General features: G+C 41.9%; 1 protein-coding gene and 1 long non-coding RNA gene across 7 annotated transcripts in view; both read right to left on the reverse strand.

The window, feature by feature from the left end:
* PGBD5 (piggyBac transposable element derived 5) overlaps positions 1 to 17,398 on the reverse strand; it is an 82,558-nt gene that overhangs the window by 32,707 nt on the left and 32,453 nt on the right. For all 6 annotated transcript variants that reach the window (XR_010917580.1, XM_067535804.1, XM_067535802.1 and 3 more), the window contains exons 2-3: positions 13,213 to 13,640; positions 7,495 to 7,629 (exon numbers count right to left, since the gene is read on the reverse strand). Coding sequence is in view for 5 of the 6 variants with exons in the window: in XM_067535804.1 (XP_067391905.1) it covers positions 7,495 to 7,629; positions 13,213 to 13,640 (563 nt within the window). In the remaining variant the exon portion in view is untranslated. The remainder of the gene's footprint in view (positions 1 to 7,494; positions 7,630 to 13,212; positions 13,641 to 17,398) is intronic.
* On the reverse strand, positions 8,930 to 11,037 carry LOC137145152 (uncharacterized). The gene is made up of 2 exons (XR_010917581.1): positions 10,950 to 11,037; positions 8,930 to 9,167 (listed from the first exon to the last, which is right to left on the reverse strand). It is a non-coding gene; the product is annotated as an uncharacterized lncRNA (long non-coding RNA).

Below are 17,398 nucleotides of genomic sequence, written 5' to 3' on the forward strand. Positions count from 1 at the left end.
GGAACTGGGTGCAGGCTCAGGAAAAGAGCAGTGCATTGGTTCATGTTTTGAAGGTTACATTCCCAGCCTTGATCTAGAAACAATTAAAATGTAAATTCTGCAGAAACTGCCTGGAAAAGCCTCCCTCCCACTGGTGAGTGGATTATTTTTTAAACCCAGGCTTAATTAACATTGGGAATGCACTTTGAGATCTTCAGATGAAGACACTACAGGACTGGAAGTGGAGGTGTTAATGACTAAGGTGAACTGAAACTGAAATAATCTTTGGGGCAGCTATAGCAAAAAGTTGCTGAAGTATTCTTTGATTGAAAATGGCACACAAATGAAACAGATCAACTTCAGGGGCTTCCTTTGTGAATTAAGACTGAGCTTGAGAATATATTTAATGAGACAAGTTGCATCTGTGCATTCTAACTGCAAGTTATTTAAAAAAATATGAAGCTAACAAGGTACTGCTAAAAAAAAAAAAAAAAAAAAAAACCTTAAACCTCTAAACAAAAACTTAAATATGATGAAAACTAACTCTTTTTTAGCCACATGATTAAACAAATGGACAGCTGGTTAACTCTCCTGGAACTTAGACCTTGAAATACAAAGTCACCCCCTGTTCTTCCCCCCGCCCTCACTTCCTTCACAGTAGAGGTGCTTAATGAGAGATTGAGCAAGCTTGTGTGTTGTGTGATAGTGAAGGGATATACATTGAGTACGCCTTCCCAATTTCCCTCAATATTGATTTATTTTTTGTAGGGCATTGAAAATAGTCCTTGGTTTTTAATATTTTGCAGAATGTGATTTGATTGTGCATCCCAGAGTTGGAATCAGGACTGGACAGCAGCATTTAATGCAGCTTTTTATATTGCGAGGGGGGGGGGGGGGGGGAGTGGAATATCACACATACAACTCATGTGAGATGCTATAAGAATTAAAGAAATATCAAGACCGGGGAGGCAACAGAATCTAATGGATAAGGCTTTGGCTGGGGAGTCAGTAGACCTCGGTTCTAGGCTCAGCTCTGCTGTGAGATTTTAGGTACACCCCTTCACCTGTGTGTGTGTTTTTGTCTTGTCTACTTAGATTGCAAGCTCTTCAGGGCAAGAACTGTCTCTTACCCTAGCCCACTGAAGTCCTGAGCTTGGTTGCAGTCTTTAAATACTACTGTAATAGGTTAGTTCCAGAGGAGTAGCCGTGTTAGTCTGTCTATAGCAAAAACAACGAGAGTTCTGTGACACTTTAAAGACTAACAAATTTAATTTTTGTAGGCATAAGCTTTCGTGAGACTCAGCTCACTTCATCAGAGAATTCTACCTCTGCATCTGACGAAGTGAGCGGAGTCTCACGAAAGCTTATGCCTACAAAAATTAAATTTGTTAGTCTTTAAAGTGTCACAGAACTCTCGTTGTTTTTGCTGTAATAGGTTAGTAATGTAGAAAGGAAACCCCTCTGGGTTGGAGGACTCTGGATTAGAAATAAACCATTCTTTTTCTTTTCTCTTACTCTGATTTTTTCCTCAGACTCATTTCTCCCCCAATGAGCAGTTAAAAAGGGGAGCTCAAATTCAGAGCCAAACACAAGGGACTAAATGACTTCATAAATCTGGAACCAGCAAAATTTTAGATGGCCATTAATGAAAATGAAACACACTATTTTGCTAGTGAACGTTCTGCCAATGAGTGAAATGAAATGGAAAACCAATAAAAAGTCAGGGGGGGGACAAAAAAAAAAAAACACCCCACAGATGGCTCATGGCAAACTCAAGGAACAGATTTTATCCCGTAGCCCATATGCAGTCAGAACAGACTATTAATCAGCATATTCTGGAATAGCGTAGCCCTAGGATGCCAGAGCAATATGTCGCTCTATTACAAAAACCAACATCATGCTCCCTCTCCCCAAATCTAATCACATTCTGGAAGAGCTAGGTTCACCTGACGAGAGGTCATTGGAAAGCACCCCACAGTTTGAGGAATTTCACATGGTGGCAAGTCAGGTGATTGAATTTCCATTCTGTCACTGGGGGCTTGTCTACATTTGAGATGCTAAAGCAGCACAGCTGCAGATGCACCACTGAAGCACTTCAACATAGACACTGCTTACGCTGATGGGAGGGGTTCTCCTTTTGGCTAGGCAATCCACCGCCCCAAGAGGCGGGAGCTAGGTTGATGGAAGAATTCTCCTTTGGATTTTTCACACCTCCAGCAATGTACCTAACAACTTTTTCATGTAGACCAGGCCTCAGAATTTCACAAGCAAATATGTCTGTTTTCTCAGCCAATGCAGACTGTTAAAAGGCTAATGGGGAAAGAAAGAGCTGTGAGAGATGAGCTGCCACCACCACAGCTTTAGGATCTTGGACTAGACATTAGTGCTAGAGGCCAATAATGCTACCCCGGCTCTCGTGCTGATGATTTGACCTTGTGGGAAATCATTCATGCGAAGGATACACAGGGTCTCTCTAGAAGTTGGGGATCAAAAACCATACAGCCAGGACAAAAAGCTGCATTATGACAGATCTGTAAAGTTCCCTAGAAGCTAAATATAGGTGATCCTGTTCATATACAAAGCTCAGATGGCAAATTTAAAGCTGCTGTGACCAGCACATTGCAAATACTTCACATTCATACATAACAGAAACACACCACGGTACAATTCTCAGATGAAGTGAATGACACCTGTAAAGAACAAGGGAAGTAGTAATGGAGACAAGATTATGGCTGGCATGGGCTGCCCACTGCTCCCAATACGCGCTAACTCCCCAGTAGGAGTTCAGAGCAGGACTCTACAGGAGCGTACGGAAGCCTGGCTCAGCAATGATTTATACAAGAGACACTACAAATGTTAACAGTGGCTGTTTCTTAGGTCTATTCCTGCCCCCTTTCACTCACTCACACACACACGATCCCCCAAATATGTGCTGGTCATGTGGAGAGGGGAAATAGTACAATGATCTGGGGAGGCAGCATAATCCAGTGAATAAAACATGAGCATGGGAATAAGGAGACCTGGCTTCTGGTCCTCTTCCTGCCTCTGCCTCACTGTATGATCTGGAGCAAGCCACTCAACTACTTTGCCTCAGTTTCCCCATCTGTAAAATGGGTATAATAAAGCCACTGAAAATAGTAGTATATAAGAGCTAGATGTTACTTAACTTTTCCTCCACTCCCCTCCTTAAGTAGGGCCAAGTTCAGCTGGTATTTTTCTTGATCATCCCCTTTGAGTAATCTAGCAAAAGGAATGATAGAGCCTGAAGTGTCTTCCCAACACAAAAAGCTTCAACTGCTCTGCTTTGAACCCTTTGGTCATGCCACAGTCTGTAGTGAGCAGATGGGGTTATAGCTAGCATTGTTAAGCGACCTATTAATCACTTACATTTACACAGATCTGTTAAGTAAAGCATCCCAGAGTGTCGACGAAGGAGGAATCAAGGGAGACCGAAATTAAAAGGCAAGTTTAGGGTTTTGATTTAAGTAGTGTAACTTAGAACTAGTCTACACTTAAAACTTACAGCAGCACAGCTGTATTGGTGCAGCTGTGCCACTGTAAGAGCGCTTGTGTAGCCACTTGATGTTGATGGGAGAGAACTCTCCCGCTGACATAGTAAAACCACCTAAATGAGTGGTGGTAGTTATGTCAGTGAGAGACACTCTTCTGCTGACACAGCGCTGTACACACAAGCACTTATGCCAGCAAAACTTGTGTCACTCAGGGTTGTGTTTGTTTCACACCTCCAAGTGACCAAACTTTTGCCGGCTTAAGTGCTACTGTAGACAAGACCTTACTCAGCAAATCCTCGGAGTTAGAACGAAAATGCTTCCACATGACTGTAGCCAGAAGACTGCAATTAAGGTATTCAAGTCTTGGCTTGAAAAGCATCTCATAGCAATACATAGGGAAAATAGGGAAATATATTGGAAAGGCAACCTGCTGGCTCAGCTTATAGGACAGACAGCAGGCCCAAGTTCAAAACCCAACCTCAATGTTTTATCTCTATGCTTGGCATTCCCTAAGAGAGGCAAGTCCAATCTGCAGTGCCTGTAATAGTCCTGCTAATAATGCATACTTTCAGAGTACTTTCCACCTGCACGCTCCATGCCCTTTACAAACATTAATTAATCCTCAGCAACTCTAAGGGAAAAGTCAATACTGTAAGAAACTAACTAGTGTGTGCACAGACCACTCTGAACTACTGATCTGGGTCATCAGCCTTCTACTGAAAATAGAGATTCTCCTTTGGCTCATGGTGGTAGGGGGGTGTATGTTTTTGGTGCAGATGGATCTGCACTGTAGGGCTTCTGTTATCATGAAGGAAGTTGCCCTGGAATGCAGCACAGTGGCAGCCATGATATCCTAGGTGGCCTCAAATATTACATACTGTAATCCTGATTTTACAGATGAAGAAATTAAGGCGAAGAGTTTAAGTGTGATGCCTAAAGTGACTCAGCATAAACCCAGAGCTCCTGCCTCCCACTCACACACTTCAACCGAAAGGGCCAACTTTCCTTTGCAGCTAGCCATCAAATGAATTAATTTTTTTTAAAGAACAGAATTATTCTGCCTCACTTACCTAAATTAGCTAAACTTATTGATACTAATGATGGGAGACTGTTAAAAGAATAAGCAGTGAGGAGACTATGCAGTGGTTGCAATTCTGTATGGCCAATGCATGTTTAAATGCCAAGAGTAGCCCCTTTTTCCAGTACAGCAGCATCTCTAATGGAAGAAAATATAAGAGCTCATTGCTGGTAGCACTAGACGTAGACTATTCATAATACACACAGAATGAAAAATGGGGATAGGGAAGTGATTTTAAGCCTCCAGAAAGTTTTAATTTGAATTCCGAGCAACTGTACAAATAGATTTATTTTGTCTTAACTGGGTTTACCTAGGTTTAGCTCATATTCCTACTTGTTTTAGTTGAATGGCTGAGACATACTAGGAAGACATTAGTAACTGAGAGGTGGTGCTTTGCTTAAGGAATTTCTGAGGCAGAGATTTGATACAAAATGAAAATTCAACCCAAAGCAAGGACCTGAATTGCCAACTCTGGAATAAAGTTATTCATAGCATTGGAGATAGAGCTAGGGTGATACTGTAATGTATAAATGAATGTACTTTGAGTGTGCTTATGCCCCTTTTTATGTTCTATGAAGTTGCTAATGAATGAGTTTACTGGCAGTAATATTACCCCGACAGCAAACTACAGACACACATTCAACATTCATTCCCTATGAATATTCTGTAATCTGTAAAACATGAGTATTTGTTTACACCAAAATATGATTCAGTGCTCTGCTCATCCAATCAGGGAGCAGACTAATACCACATGATCATTCTAAACAGCGCAAATTTCAAATACTAAATGCTAGCAACAAACTTACCAGTGAACTACACACCAGTGAGTCAGTGGATAACTTCAAACAACAAGTTGACCTGTCTATAGCTCAAGTCCTCTTCTGCCTAAACTGGCCCAGTACAGTCTAGCTATTCCTTTTTTCAGGTTGTTTTTTAGTTGAATTACATTATATTTCCTTTACACAACATGCATGATGCTATATTCTCTCCACAAATAAGTGGCCACTACTCCCACTTAGGTCACTGTACATGTATGTCTCAGGGTGGAATTTGGCCCCTTGGTGTTACAGGATTTTATGCTGCATTTGCTTGCATTTCCTTTCTTGAGAACAGACAGAAGGACGCCTGGTCATCCATTATTTATTTATTAACAGGCTTTTGTTTACGTTGGCAGACCTGCAGGATGGGCGTGGGGAGGGGCGGGGACATGGAACTTTCCTCTTATCTGGAAACTTAACTAAAATCTTTTTTGGTACACTACTGTTTTACTCCTTCATAGAACAGCAGGCATCATAAAATAAGTGTTTGGCTTCTACATGGCCTTTGTGAATGTGTTGGAGACCTAGGTGACATAGTGCTGAACATGGTACTTACAGGCTGTAGTTGGTACTGTAATTGGCAAAAATAATGTACATTTTCCATTTTGGAATGCATGTTCTTGCTTCTGAAGGTTCATTTTCACCCCTTTCTAAGCCCTCTCTCACCCTGCCATTTTAATATGACGACAACGAATGAGTCACATAATGGAAAGGATCTAAAGGCTGTTATGATTATTATGGTTGTTATTTGGATGCAAGTCAGGCATGAGTATCAACTTCATAACTGTGAAAGCATCTCACTTTGATCCTGTGGGGGTGTTGGGTATCCTCTGCTTCCATTGACTCTGTCCATTTAAAGAGTGCATTAATGGAGAAGATGGGGGGATAAAATCTAATTACAGCTCAATCTATCTGAAATCTCTGGCATGTCTGCAGTCTTATCAGGTTTTTGGATAGATCTGTGAACTTTATTCTTCTGTCTCTGTCCATATTGTCCTTCACTAATAACCTGCATGTAGGTGAAGGAGAGCTCTCCTTGGAGACTAAGGACATTACCTCTGTACTGCACGTGGCCTTCCAAAAGCCTGAGAGTGGAAACTTCCAAGGTTGCTACACAACATAAGCCTAACCTGTGACAGAGAAAGCTGCTGCTGGCAAAGCTATGAGGTAAAAGTATATGATCCATCCCTTTACCATTTTATTACACATTAAAACAGGTTAGCTGGAAATAAAGGTTTGCATTTTCAAAGAACAAAATGCTCTCTTGGAGAGCTATGCAAATACTCTGCACCATTGGTGACATGGGCCAGAGTTTTAAAAAAATGCTCAATACTCACAACTGAGGCCCATTTCCTACCCCTTCCCCCGCTCCTCTCCCCCACACAAATCCACCCCAGGTAGGCACCAAAATAAGTGGCCAAATTTTCATAAAAAACTCTCAGGAATATCTGGACCCAGTTGTGGGTGCTGAGAACTTGAAAAATCTAGTCCTGAGCACTCTTATAAAGCATTTTAAGTTATATTTTCAAACAGATCAAACCAGAAGCCTTAAAATTTACTTACACTCAAGTTCATATGTCGTCATCTTCAGGTAGACTCAGATTTTATTTCTTGGAGGGATATGAGGGGAACCGAATGCTAGCCATCTGGATGCTACACTTTGACTAATTCTATTGCACAACTTAAACTGACTGATCCATGCAGTGCTGTGCTTGGCAGAAGAAATTATCCCATTAAAGAACAGGAGTCCTGGTATCTAGACCTTCAGACGTAATTGGGATGGAGAGATTCCCTGTTGCTCTGTTTTGGCTTTTTAAAATAAATGTATTTAAGGCTGGCAGCCAGCTGGATAGCTCCAGAAACAGAGGCCCTCTGTTTGTCCACAGAACAGGTGTAGCATGAGTACTGGCAATACAAGCTTCCCTCGATGGTCCTAGAAACAGGCCTCGAATATAATCTGGAGGTCAGAGGCTTGGTTCAGCCTCCACAGCCCATTTAATCCTCACCCTCAAAAGGTAAGGCAAAGCAAAGATGGCAACTCTTACGAGTCTTGTGCAAACACCTGTCTGCTAGGAACGGGATTGAGACCAACCCACGCAGAACCTACCTGAGAGATGAAACCAGTAGAGGAGCACTGTCGAACCCACAGGCTGAATTTCCGTTTTTTCCTTTTGCGCAGCTCCCGCTCTGTGCATGTGGCAATGAAAACAGGGTCCTCGTCGATCAAGGGTTCATGTAGCACCTGTGATCAAAATAAGCAAGTTACTTTGTTTAGAAGGAACTGTAGTGTAAAGTTTTCTGAGGCAATACTCTCTCTTCGTGTCGTGATTTTACCTGCCACCCTGTAAGAGAATGAGCAAAAAGGTGGCTGTTCTCTCATCAAGCAGAAGCCACCAGGGCCCATCACCACACACCAAAATGCTCTTTTGAGCACTGAGGACTATGCTACCTATGGGATGTAAAAAAAGTGAGGTGCTTGTGAGCCTGTCCATCAGTTTATCCACCCTCACTTTTAATTGCCTCCAAAATGTTGACGTTAGAGTGCATTAATGTCCTCCTTGTCACAATGTTATATGGCTCTCCAGATGATTTATAATGTGAAACTCTATCATGAGAGCTTCAAACACATATTTATTCATGAAATGTTGTTCATAAAAATGTTGTTTCATTTTGTAGCATGTTTTTCATACCAATTATATCCTACAATATTTTGCAGGTTTACATGACTGTTATTGAGGAAAAATAACAAGCCATAGAGGGGGAGAGAAAATTAAGAGGTACTCAAGGGAGGCAAAAGATGCTTTCTGAGGCTGCTTGAGAAGAGATGGAGATAAAAGAATTTTGTTCCTGACAGCAGGAGCTGCAGAGAAGGCAGATCTTGCACCAGGAGCAGTGAGATTCTGTGACAGGACAGGCAGGAGGCTGGTGCTAGATGAGCCGAGAGAGCAGGGACAGGAACATAAAGAGGTAAGTTCTATGATGCAGAGTGGAGCAAGTCCACGGAGTGTTTAAAAATGGGGGCAATTTTGCACCAGCAATATAGTAGTGAATGGGGGAGCCAGTGGAATTATTTGAGGATGTGGGAGATATAATTTGTGCTTCTTTAAGTGTGCGTGAATAACAGCGGCAGCATTCTGCAACATGCTGGGAGGTGGGAAGGCCATAAAATGGGGAAGGCACAATAGTCATGCTGAATGGAAACGAAGACAGGAAAGTAGGACACTATACCTCTTCAAAGATCACACGAATATCGCCCGTGGTTGCAAATGGCTTCTATTAAATAAGACCATGTAAGTTTCCATACTGGAACAAGATGTGTGACAGTGGCCAGTGATAAGAGGCCTCAGAGAAGGGTGGCAAAGGTCTTGCCCTAGCCCCCATATCCCAATGGTCCTTTGGCAATCTTCATTCTGGCACTTCCTACCTTGTGAGTGTTTGACTCTGCAATCTTAATATTGTTTTAAATATAATTTTTTATGTGGAATTATTCACAGAGGTGGAGTTCCTTTAGTGCTCTAGGAGTTACTTACAGAAAGGTAGTGCTATGGCCTTATAGGCCGACACTGTGGCCCAGGTTTTTCAAATGTAACTATGCACAGTTGTGTACCTATATTTACATAGTGTAAAGACAAAAACACAAAGAGCCATGCCTTAGGCAGGAACTATAGAACTCCATGACTGGGAAGTCCCTCTTTTATTAAGCACCCCGTGCAACACATCCTGGTCCTCTCTGATAAAAGTGGAGGATCAGGAACTCTATAGCCATTCCACATCTCTTTCCTGATGATAAAAAAAACAAACAAATGATCAACCTGTGTATGCGTGTGTAAATATATATGAATGATACATATAAACTGTGTGCACACACAAAATTCAAAATAAACCTGTATGTACATACACACCTCAATTCAAAATAAACTTCAATTTAACATGTGTATTCATCTGTATGCATCTAATTATAAATAAATAAATAAAATCAGGGCAATTTCTAGCAATTCTACTACTGCATTAAATATGGTGTGTGGGTGGAGACATGGCACACCCTTGGTCAAAGTCACCTCCACAAGTAGCCACTAGCTTCTCAAATACTGAAGTTGTTAAGATATCATTCTTTCAACCCAGAAGAGGCATACATGCTCTCAGTACTATAGCTGCTGTGTGCCTTCATTTAGACACACTCCAGCTCTGAATGGCTCATAAAACAGTCATGGCACCAGCTGAAAGCACCCTTGCAAAATGTACAGATGAGCTGCACAAAAAGAGATGCAAACCTGGGGAGGCATGCAAATTCTACTTGTTGCTGGGGAAGCTGCAGTTGCCAGCCCACCTAGTGCCAGCCATCGCAAAAGAAATGAACCTGCCTCTTCCTTTAGGATCAAGTCAAATAATTTACGATTTTTAAACACACACACACACACACACACACACACACACACACACCACTTTGCACTTTTGTAGCAACTTTTCATTTGAGAATCTCAAAGCACATTGCAAATATTAATTAAGTCTTTCTACACCTCCTTGAGGTGGATATTTATATATATTTTGCAAATGGGGAGACTGAGGTACAGAGAGGTTGTGACTTGCTCAAGATCATCTCATTTAAACACCTGGTACAAGTCTATATTCAATCATGAACCTTCCTAAAAAGGGGTGCGGGTTTGATCAGTTATTTATTACTCCTTTTCTAATTTATTAAACTAACTATTCTTTAGTATTGTGAAGTGTATGTGCGTGCATACACACCACCCTCTTCTACTAGATGGAATCTGCACTGCTTAACAGTACCACAGGTCTTATACTGGTAATAGCTAATGCAGATATCCTATTAGAGGAAGTGGCCAGGTAAGAGTCTGTACCTGTGGAGCAGAGGCTTCAGAGTCATCTTGTTGCCAGAAAGTTCTGAGTGACCATGGTATGTGACATAGCAACAAATGCTGCAGGCATCCTTGGTACCCATGGATTTGTTATAATATAGTCTCTTAGAACTCCTATCAGAACATCCTTCTGCCTTCAAGCTTCCAACTTGACACAATATTTACTAAAGCAAATAGTACCCAAATGACAACAGATAAAGCATTTTCCCCATTAGTTAAGCCTCAAAACCCCCTTCCTGCTGGCTCTTCCAAGTAAAGGCTGTGATTTCTTTATAGAGCATGGGATGACAAGGAAGTTCTCCTGTCCTCCCAAACAATGTAAACCAGATCCTCAGCTGCTTTAAATCTGTGTAATTGAAGCCAATGGAGCTACAACAGGATCTGGCCCTCTGTTAATTAGTTCTGTACTTTCAATAACTTCCCAGCCTGGGGTGTGTGTGATTAACTTCCTCTATGTACATTTCTGTTTGCATAAACATATGCTAAATATACTATAGTGCAGGGGTAATCACTTATTTTTTGTCAAGGTCCAAATTTCTTGGTCAAAGTATAGTCAAGGTCCAGAGTTCAGAGAAAATACAAAAAACAATTAAAGTAAATAAGATTTCACAGTAGCGTCTGGTGGTCCGGATTTGGCCGCAGTCCGCTTACTGACTACCCTGTCTTAGTACCATGCTTTGTTTACCTCATTCATCGACTTTGACTATTAGTGTAGCTTCCCCATCCCTTTGTACAAAAGGAGTTCACAGAATCCTCCAGTGCGATGTTTTTCCTGTAGTATGTGCACCTCAAAAGAGAGCATGCAAAAGTTTAGTATTCATTTAAAAATATACGATCTGGATCTTGGGATAGGAGACAGGCGTTTGTCTCTGAAAAATGGCAAACTGCCCCAGTAACGCAGGTAATATGATGCCCCAGATAGGTTATCATCAGTAGGAACTGAAAGCAGGATCTCTAAGCATGAACCTTTACTACCTAAGCGCTGAAGAACCCAGGCATCATAATTCCAAGATTGTACCAGACTTATAAACCTCCATGTGGACTAACCACAAGAAGGTGACAAAGCACCACAACGTTAGCATTGATTACACAAACCGTCCAATCCATGTAACAGACAGGAATTGAAAGGTAAGAACACACGTTTTTGGGGAGAGGGAGGAGGAGACAAGATCTGGCCCCTTTCCAAAACCCCTGGTTTTGGGCAATTCCCAGTTAGAGGTTTTTCCCTCTTGCTTCATGCTGTTAGAGTCCCTCCCACTCCCTCAAGATGTTGGGTATAAAATTCCTGTTGACTCCACAGAGAATTGCAGCACCTTGCACGATCAGGTCTAGAATGTACTCCAATAGGATACTTATTCCTGTGATTGTCTTACTATTTTTAGGAAGAGACTTAATACCTCTTTCTCCTGCCTAATTATTTTTGATGAAATGGGTGTGGTGTTGATGATCATCTTAATATATCTGAAGGGTGCTTTATAAAATCAATGCACACACTGGATGGGAGAAAAGGGAGGGGAGAATGGCTGTCACCTTAAAAAAAAAAAGTCTCCATACAAAACAAAGCACAAGTGCAAAAGAGAAGAGTGAGGGGGGATTTGATAGCGGCCTTTAACTACCTGAAAGGGGGTTCTAGGGAGGATGGGGCTAGGCTGTTCTCGGTGGTGGCAGATGACAGAACAAGGAGCAACGGTCTCAAGTTGCAAGGGAGGTCTAGGTTAGACATTAGGAAAAAGTTTTTTACTAGGAGGGTGGTGAAGCACTGGAATGGGTTACCTAGGGAGGTGGTGGAATCTCCATCCTTAGAGGTTTTTAAGCTGCGGCTTGACAAAGCCCTGGTTGGGGTGATATAGCAGAGGTTAGTCCTGCTTTGAGCAGGGGGTTGGACTAGATGACCTCCTGAGGTCCCTTCCAACTCTAATATTCTATGATTCTATGATTCTATACAGACTGTGTGTAGAGATTCAGATGCTTAATCATTGCAGTGGGGTACAGGTGATTCCATTGATTAAGTTTACAAAGCTCGTATGGGGGGGCAGGGAGGGGAGATATATGTGGAGTCACATTACTCTCTAATTGGATTTGTGCTTTTCAAATGTCCCATATGAATCCAGCGTTCCGAGCATTTACAAACACTGTGATCAAGCTTCTAAGCCCTGGATTTTGCACCCTTTGAAGTCAATGGGTGGGAAAGCCCTGTCTTCAGAATGTTTTCTGTTTGATTTGCTGTTTTGAATCTTCCACAGAGCTGCTGCCATTTTTAACATTCTGTGCTGTGGACGGGAGCGTAAATGATATAGGTTGGGAATTTTTTTTAAAGTTGTATTTCCTTGATCTTGGTTTATTTAGTTACTTATCAGCTTGTGTGGCAATAATCAGATAAGTAACGATAAGAACAATAGCACAAGTTTCCAAGTTTGATTTCTCAATGTCTTATATGAAACTTGCTCAGCTTACAAGCCTGAAGTTTCCCCTAACCCCCAAATGCAAACTGAACCTGGGATCTAAAAATCCAGTTGGGTTCTATCTACCTCCTGTACCAGCACCAGCAATAGAGTCCACAATTAGAACTTCACTGACATTTTTGTCAGCAATGCATGAGGCACTAAGATCCAGTGCTGTGGTGCCAACAGCAGCGAAAACGTATTTTGATCAGTAAGGCAAAGAGACCTGGCTCAAAAGACAGGGCCAACCCCTGAGTGGCTGAGCATCTGCAATTTCTATTGTTTTGAGAGTCACAAGCCCTGCAGATTCTTGCTCAAGAGAGCAGTCACTCAGAGTAAGCTGCCGTCACTTGTACTCAGTCACAATCACACTGCATTGTGTCTCACTGTAATGCCTAACTCTTCCTACAGGCAACTGCTCTGTGGTTTTGGTATTAATGGTCATTAGTAAATAACCTAAGGCATGTAGCAAGCTAAGATTTCAACCACCAAGAAGTTAACTCTTACCTGGGTTTGGGAAGGCCTAAAAGCAGAGTCAAAGCCATACTGCAGAGAGTCCAGAAAGGGCTGGATTTTGTACAGGCCGTGTGTCGCCTGGCTGGAACGGAAGGCCACAATGTGGAAGTACTTCAGGATTTTCTCAAACCGCAGCTGTGTCATGATCAGCGCTATGCTCTTGTTGCTGTAGAAGCCACTGCTCCAAATGCTGAGGACTGACTCACAGTGGTGAATGCTTGTTGAGATCATGTAGCCCAGGAAGGCTTTCATTTCTGTTAGCGTGACATCCATCCAGGCATCATCTCTGCCAAATCTCTCCTGGTACTTCTTGGCATACATGTTGGTTTGCACCACCATGTTCTTTAGTACATTGTCAGGGACAAAGAGCTGAAAAAAGTCCATGGCACTGGCAGTTGGGGACATTTTACGGGTCGGACCTAGAACAAAAGTGGGAAAAAATAAGCACATTTCTGATGAACTATTCACTATAGTAGCTAGTTATCAATCTAACTACGACTGCTATTAGATCATCCAGTCTCTTGCTCTCAGCCAGTGCAGGAGAGTTTCCTACAGTACATTGTGTAAGGCTAAAGATTAGACGAAGTCCCAAGTGATGGGATTTTGGCCACTTCCCTTGGTAGACTGTCCCCCTGTATAGGAAAAGTTTTCTGCCACAGATCTGTTATTGTTCAGCCTCAGTTTCCCTTTCTTAGTTTCATATTTAGGGGGTGGAACCAGAAATAATTATAATTCCTCTCCTTCAGTATTAATGCCCTTTAGCTATTTATAGACCATGATGTTCCCTCTAAGGCCTGATCTACACTTAAAATTTAGGTCAACATAACTACAGTGCTCAGGGATGTGAAAAATCCACACTCCTGAGTGTCGTACCTATGCCGACCTAACCCCTGGTGCAAATGCAGCTAGGGTGCCCAAGTTATCTGGCCACAAGGGCCATTTAAGACAAAATTGTTCACTTGGCGGGCCGCACTGTAAATAAAGGGGCAGCACAATGGCACAGCTTTCACTTACTCACTTTCCATACCCGCTTAATACTCCGGGGGCTGGTAGCGCTCTGCGGATGGGGTGGACCGACGCACAGCATTGGGGTGGGCCAGTGCTGAGGTGCCAGGAACGCTTGAGCTGGTGGTGCTCTGGGGCAGGACGGACTGGCAGCGCTCCAGGGGCTGGGGGGCACCTGGGCTGGTGGCGCTTAGAGTGTGTGAGCCACAAAAATTAACCCCGCAGGCTGCGTGTTTGACACCCCTGAGCTAGATTGATGGAAGAATGCTTCCGTTGACCTAGCTACCACTGCTTGAAGAGGTGATGCCCCTGTAATGGAAGAACCCTTTCCATCCCTGAAAGCTGTGTCCACACTACAGAGTTATACCAGCATAGCTATAGCTATATCACTATAGTCTCCGTAGTGTAGACATGGCCTTAGTCTATAAGGCAAGTTCTCCATATTTAGCATTCTTAATCTTTCTCTGTGTATCAGTCCTTCCAGCTCACTAACTGTTGTTGTTACTCCTCTCTGAATTCTCTCCAATTTGTCTCTCTTCCAAATAAGGTGGTATCTCAAATGCAATATTGCAGGATCAGGCACATCACAGCCATACAGAGAGAGATCCTTGCCTCCACGCAAGGTGGCATGATTCCCCTGCAATCAAAACTTGAATGGCTTTTTTTGCTCCCATACTGTATTTCGAGCCCCTGTCTAAGTTGCTGTCCACTATCAGCCCTATGTCTTTTTCAATGTTCCCTCTTGGATGCCATTACCACCACCTTGCTGGTTACTACATACACATTTATGTAACGTTCCATCAATCACCACAGGATCTAGGCCCATAGTATCTGTGGATCTGATTCTGTACCCTCTAAAAATCTATGGAATTTTGCCATTGACTTCAATAAGAGCAAGATTAGGCTTTTGTAGAACAAACTAAAACACTATATGGACAAGCTTTTCTATCTTGCATTATATATGATTCTTGTTGATATGTTCCTTATTCAGCACATCACCCTAAGGATAAACAAAGGAAAACAAAGGATAAACCTTGCACTTCCTCCTTCTCGTTACTTTGATTTTTGACTGATCTGCAGAGAAAAAAGGATGTTTTCAAGCTTTTATTTTATTCCAACAGGAAAAAAAAAAAATATACGCTGAAAGCATGCTGAATATTGTTATGAGTCTTAGTCCTGGTCTACACTCATCTGGCAACTCGGCAACAGTCGATGGGAGTTACGCAAGCTATGCAGAGTAGCTTGCGTAACTCCCATCCACTGCTGTGCTTCCCTTCTCCGTGGCACCTTCACTGCACTGCACTGCACTGACTTGAACTACATTCCCATCAACGCAGCGCTACGCCACTTGAGGGGGTGGTTTTACAGCATTGACTTCTGGATCGATTGAGAGGGTCTTCACTGACCACTCAATCGATCCAGAAAGGTCGATCTGATGGGGGCTACTTTGTCACCATCAGTGTAGACATACCCTCTGGCTCTTAACTCAGTAGAGTTTAACCCCTAAACCCTAGGCATATGTACAGGCCTCTGTCCCTCTAATTACTATTGAGCAGACTTTAGCATTTGAAATTCTGGTTAATAACAGGAAAGGGTTTTCCTTACACTACATGACTAATTGGGTCCTGATTCAGCTTGAATGTCAAAGGCTCAAAGAAGAGAAGTGTGAAATCCTGTGGCTTTGGCTCACAAAGATTCCTCAAAATCTCTTTTGGTTTGGATTGCTTGGTTTATATTCCCCAGATTTCTCCTTGAGGGCTTCCTCTTACCTTGGCAATAACTGTTATCAAGGGCTAACTTCGTGTCAAGTTTGTTATAGATACCTGGTTTTAGCTTCAGACTCTTAAGCTCAAGCTATTTAGTAACTGCCTAGTAAACAAGAAGAATCTCCAGGTTATTCTAAGTCCATCAAAAGTGACACTAAGAATGTTAAGGTTGCAATATGCAATGTTAAGGTTGTCAATAGTCAGGAAATGCCAGGGGGAAAAGTCAACTTCTTTTAGGAGAAAAGCTAATATTATATGCAGAATTATATATTCTAATAGGTGATTATATTGTATGCAAAATAGTGCAAACTCAAAAGCAGCTGAACTATTATACTTCCGCTTTATCAAAACGGAGGGAAAAAAAGCACACTTTGTGCAGAGACCAAGTGGAAACTTTCAACATAAATAGCACACGTTTTTCAGATGTAACTGAGAAAAGAGTTAGAATTAATACACTTATGTAGCCCAAACTATAACTCTTCCTGCTGTTCCCTTTATCATAATAAAACCTGTTACAGAGGAGTTCTTTTCTTACTATCCAAGTTCTGTATATCTGCCCACCCAAAGCAGATTGAAATAATTTCTATAAAGGGAAACTGGACTATAAAGGATCACATATCACAAGTCACAGAGCACAGTGCCCTACTGTAAGTGAAAGCCCCCCTGTATTCACACCCCATACACCATTGTAATAATCTTTGTACAAAATAGGCTTTGTGGCATATCATTTGAAAACTAATAACTTGCTGGTCAATAATATCCCACTGAAATGTGTGTACAGTAAAACCTCAGAGTTACAAGCACTTTGGGAATGGAGGTTGTTTGTAACTCAAACATTTGTAACTCTAAACAAAAGCTATGGTTGTTCTTTCAAAAGAGTACAACTGAACCTTGACTTAATACAGCTTTGAAGCTTTACTATGCAGAAGAAAAATGCTGCTTTTAACCATCTTAATTTAAATGAAACAAGCACAGAAAGTTTCCTTACCTTGTCAAATCTTTTTTTAACTTTCCCTTTATTTTTTTTAATAGTTTACATTTAAACACAGTATGTACTGTATGTGTTTTGTTTTGTTTTTTAGCTCTGCTGCTGCCTGATTCCGTACTTCCGGTTTCAAATGGAGTGTGCGGTTGACCAGTCAGTTTGTAACTCTAGTGTTCGTAACTCTGAGGTTCTACTGCATCAGAGTGAAATGTATGTAGCAATGTATGTAAAGTTATGAATATAAGCTGAAATGATGACTGAAGTGTGTTTACCAGACAAGCCTGGGGAGGATGTAAACCTATTTCTCAAAGACAAAGGACACACTAACGCTTCTACCTAGGTGTCATCAAAGTTGTTTGGCAATCACCAACCAAGTAGCCATCCATTGGCAGAGAAAGGGGGCAGGAGCAGACTGAGCTGC

Source organism: Emydura macquarii, unplaced genomic scaffold (genome assembly GCF_026122565.2).
Source record: "Emydura macquarii macquarii isolate MOO-44397 ecotype Brisbane River unplaced genomic scaffold, CSIRO-AGI_Emac_v2 contig_3517, whole genome shotgun sequence".
Lineage (NCBI taxonomy): Eukaryota > Metazoa > Chordata > Testudines > Chelidae > Emydura > Emydura macquarii.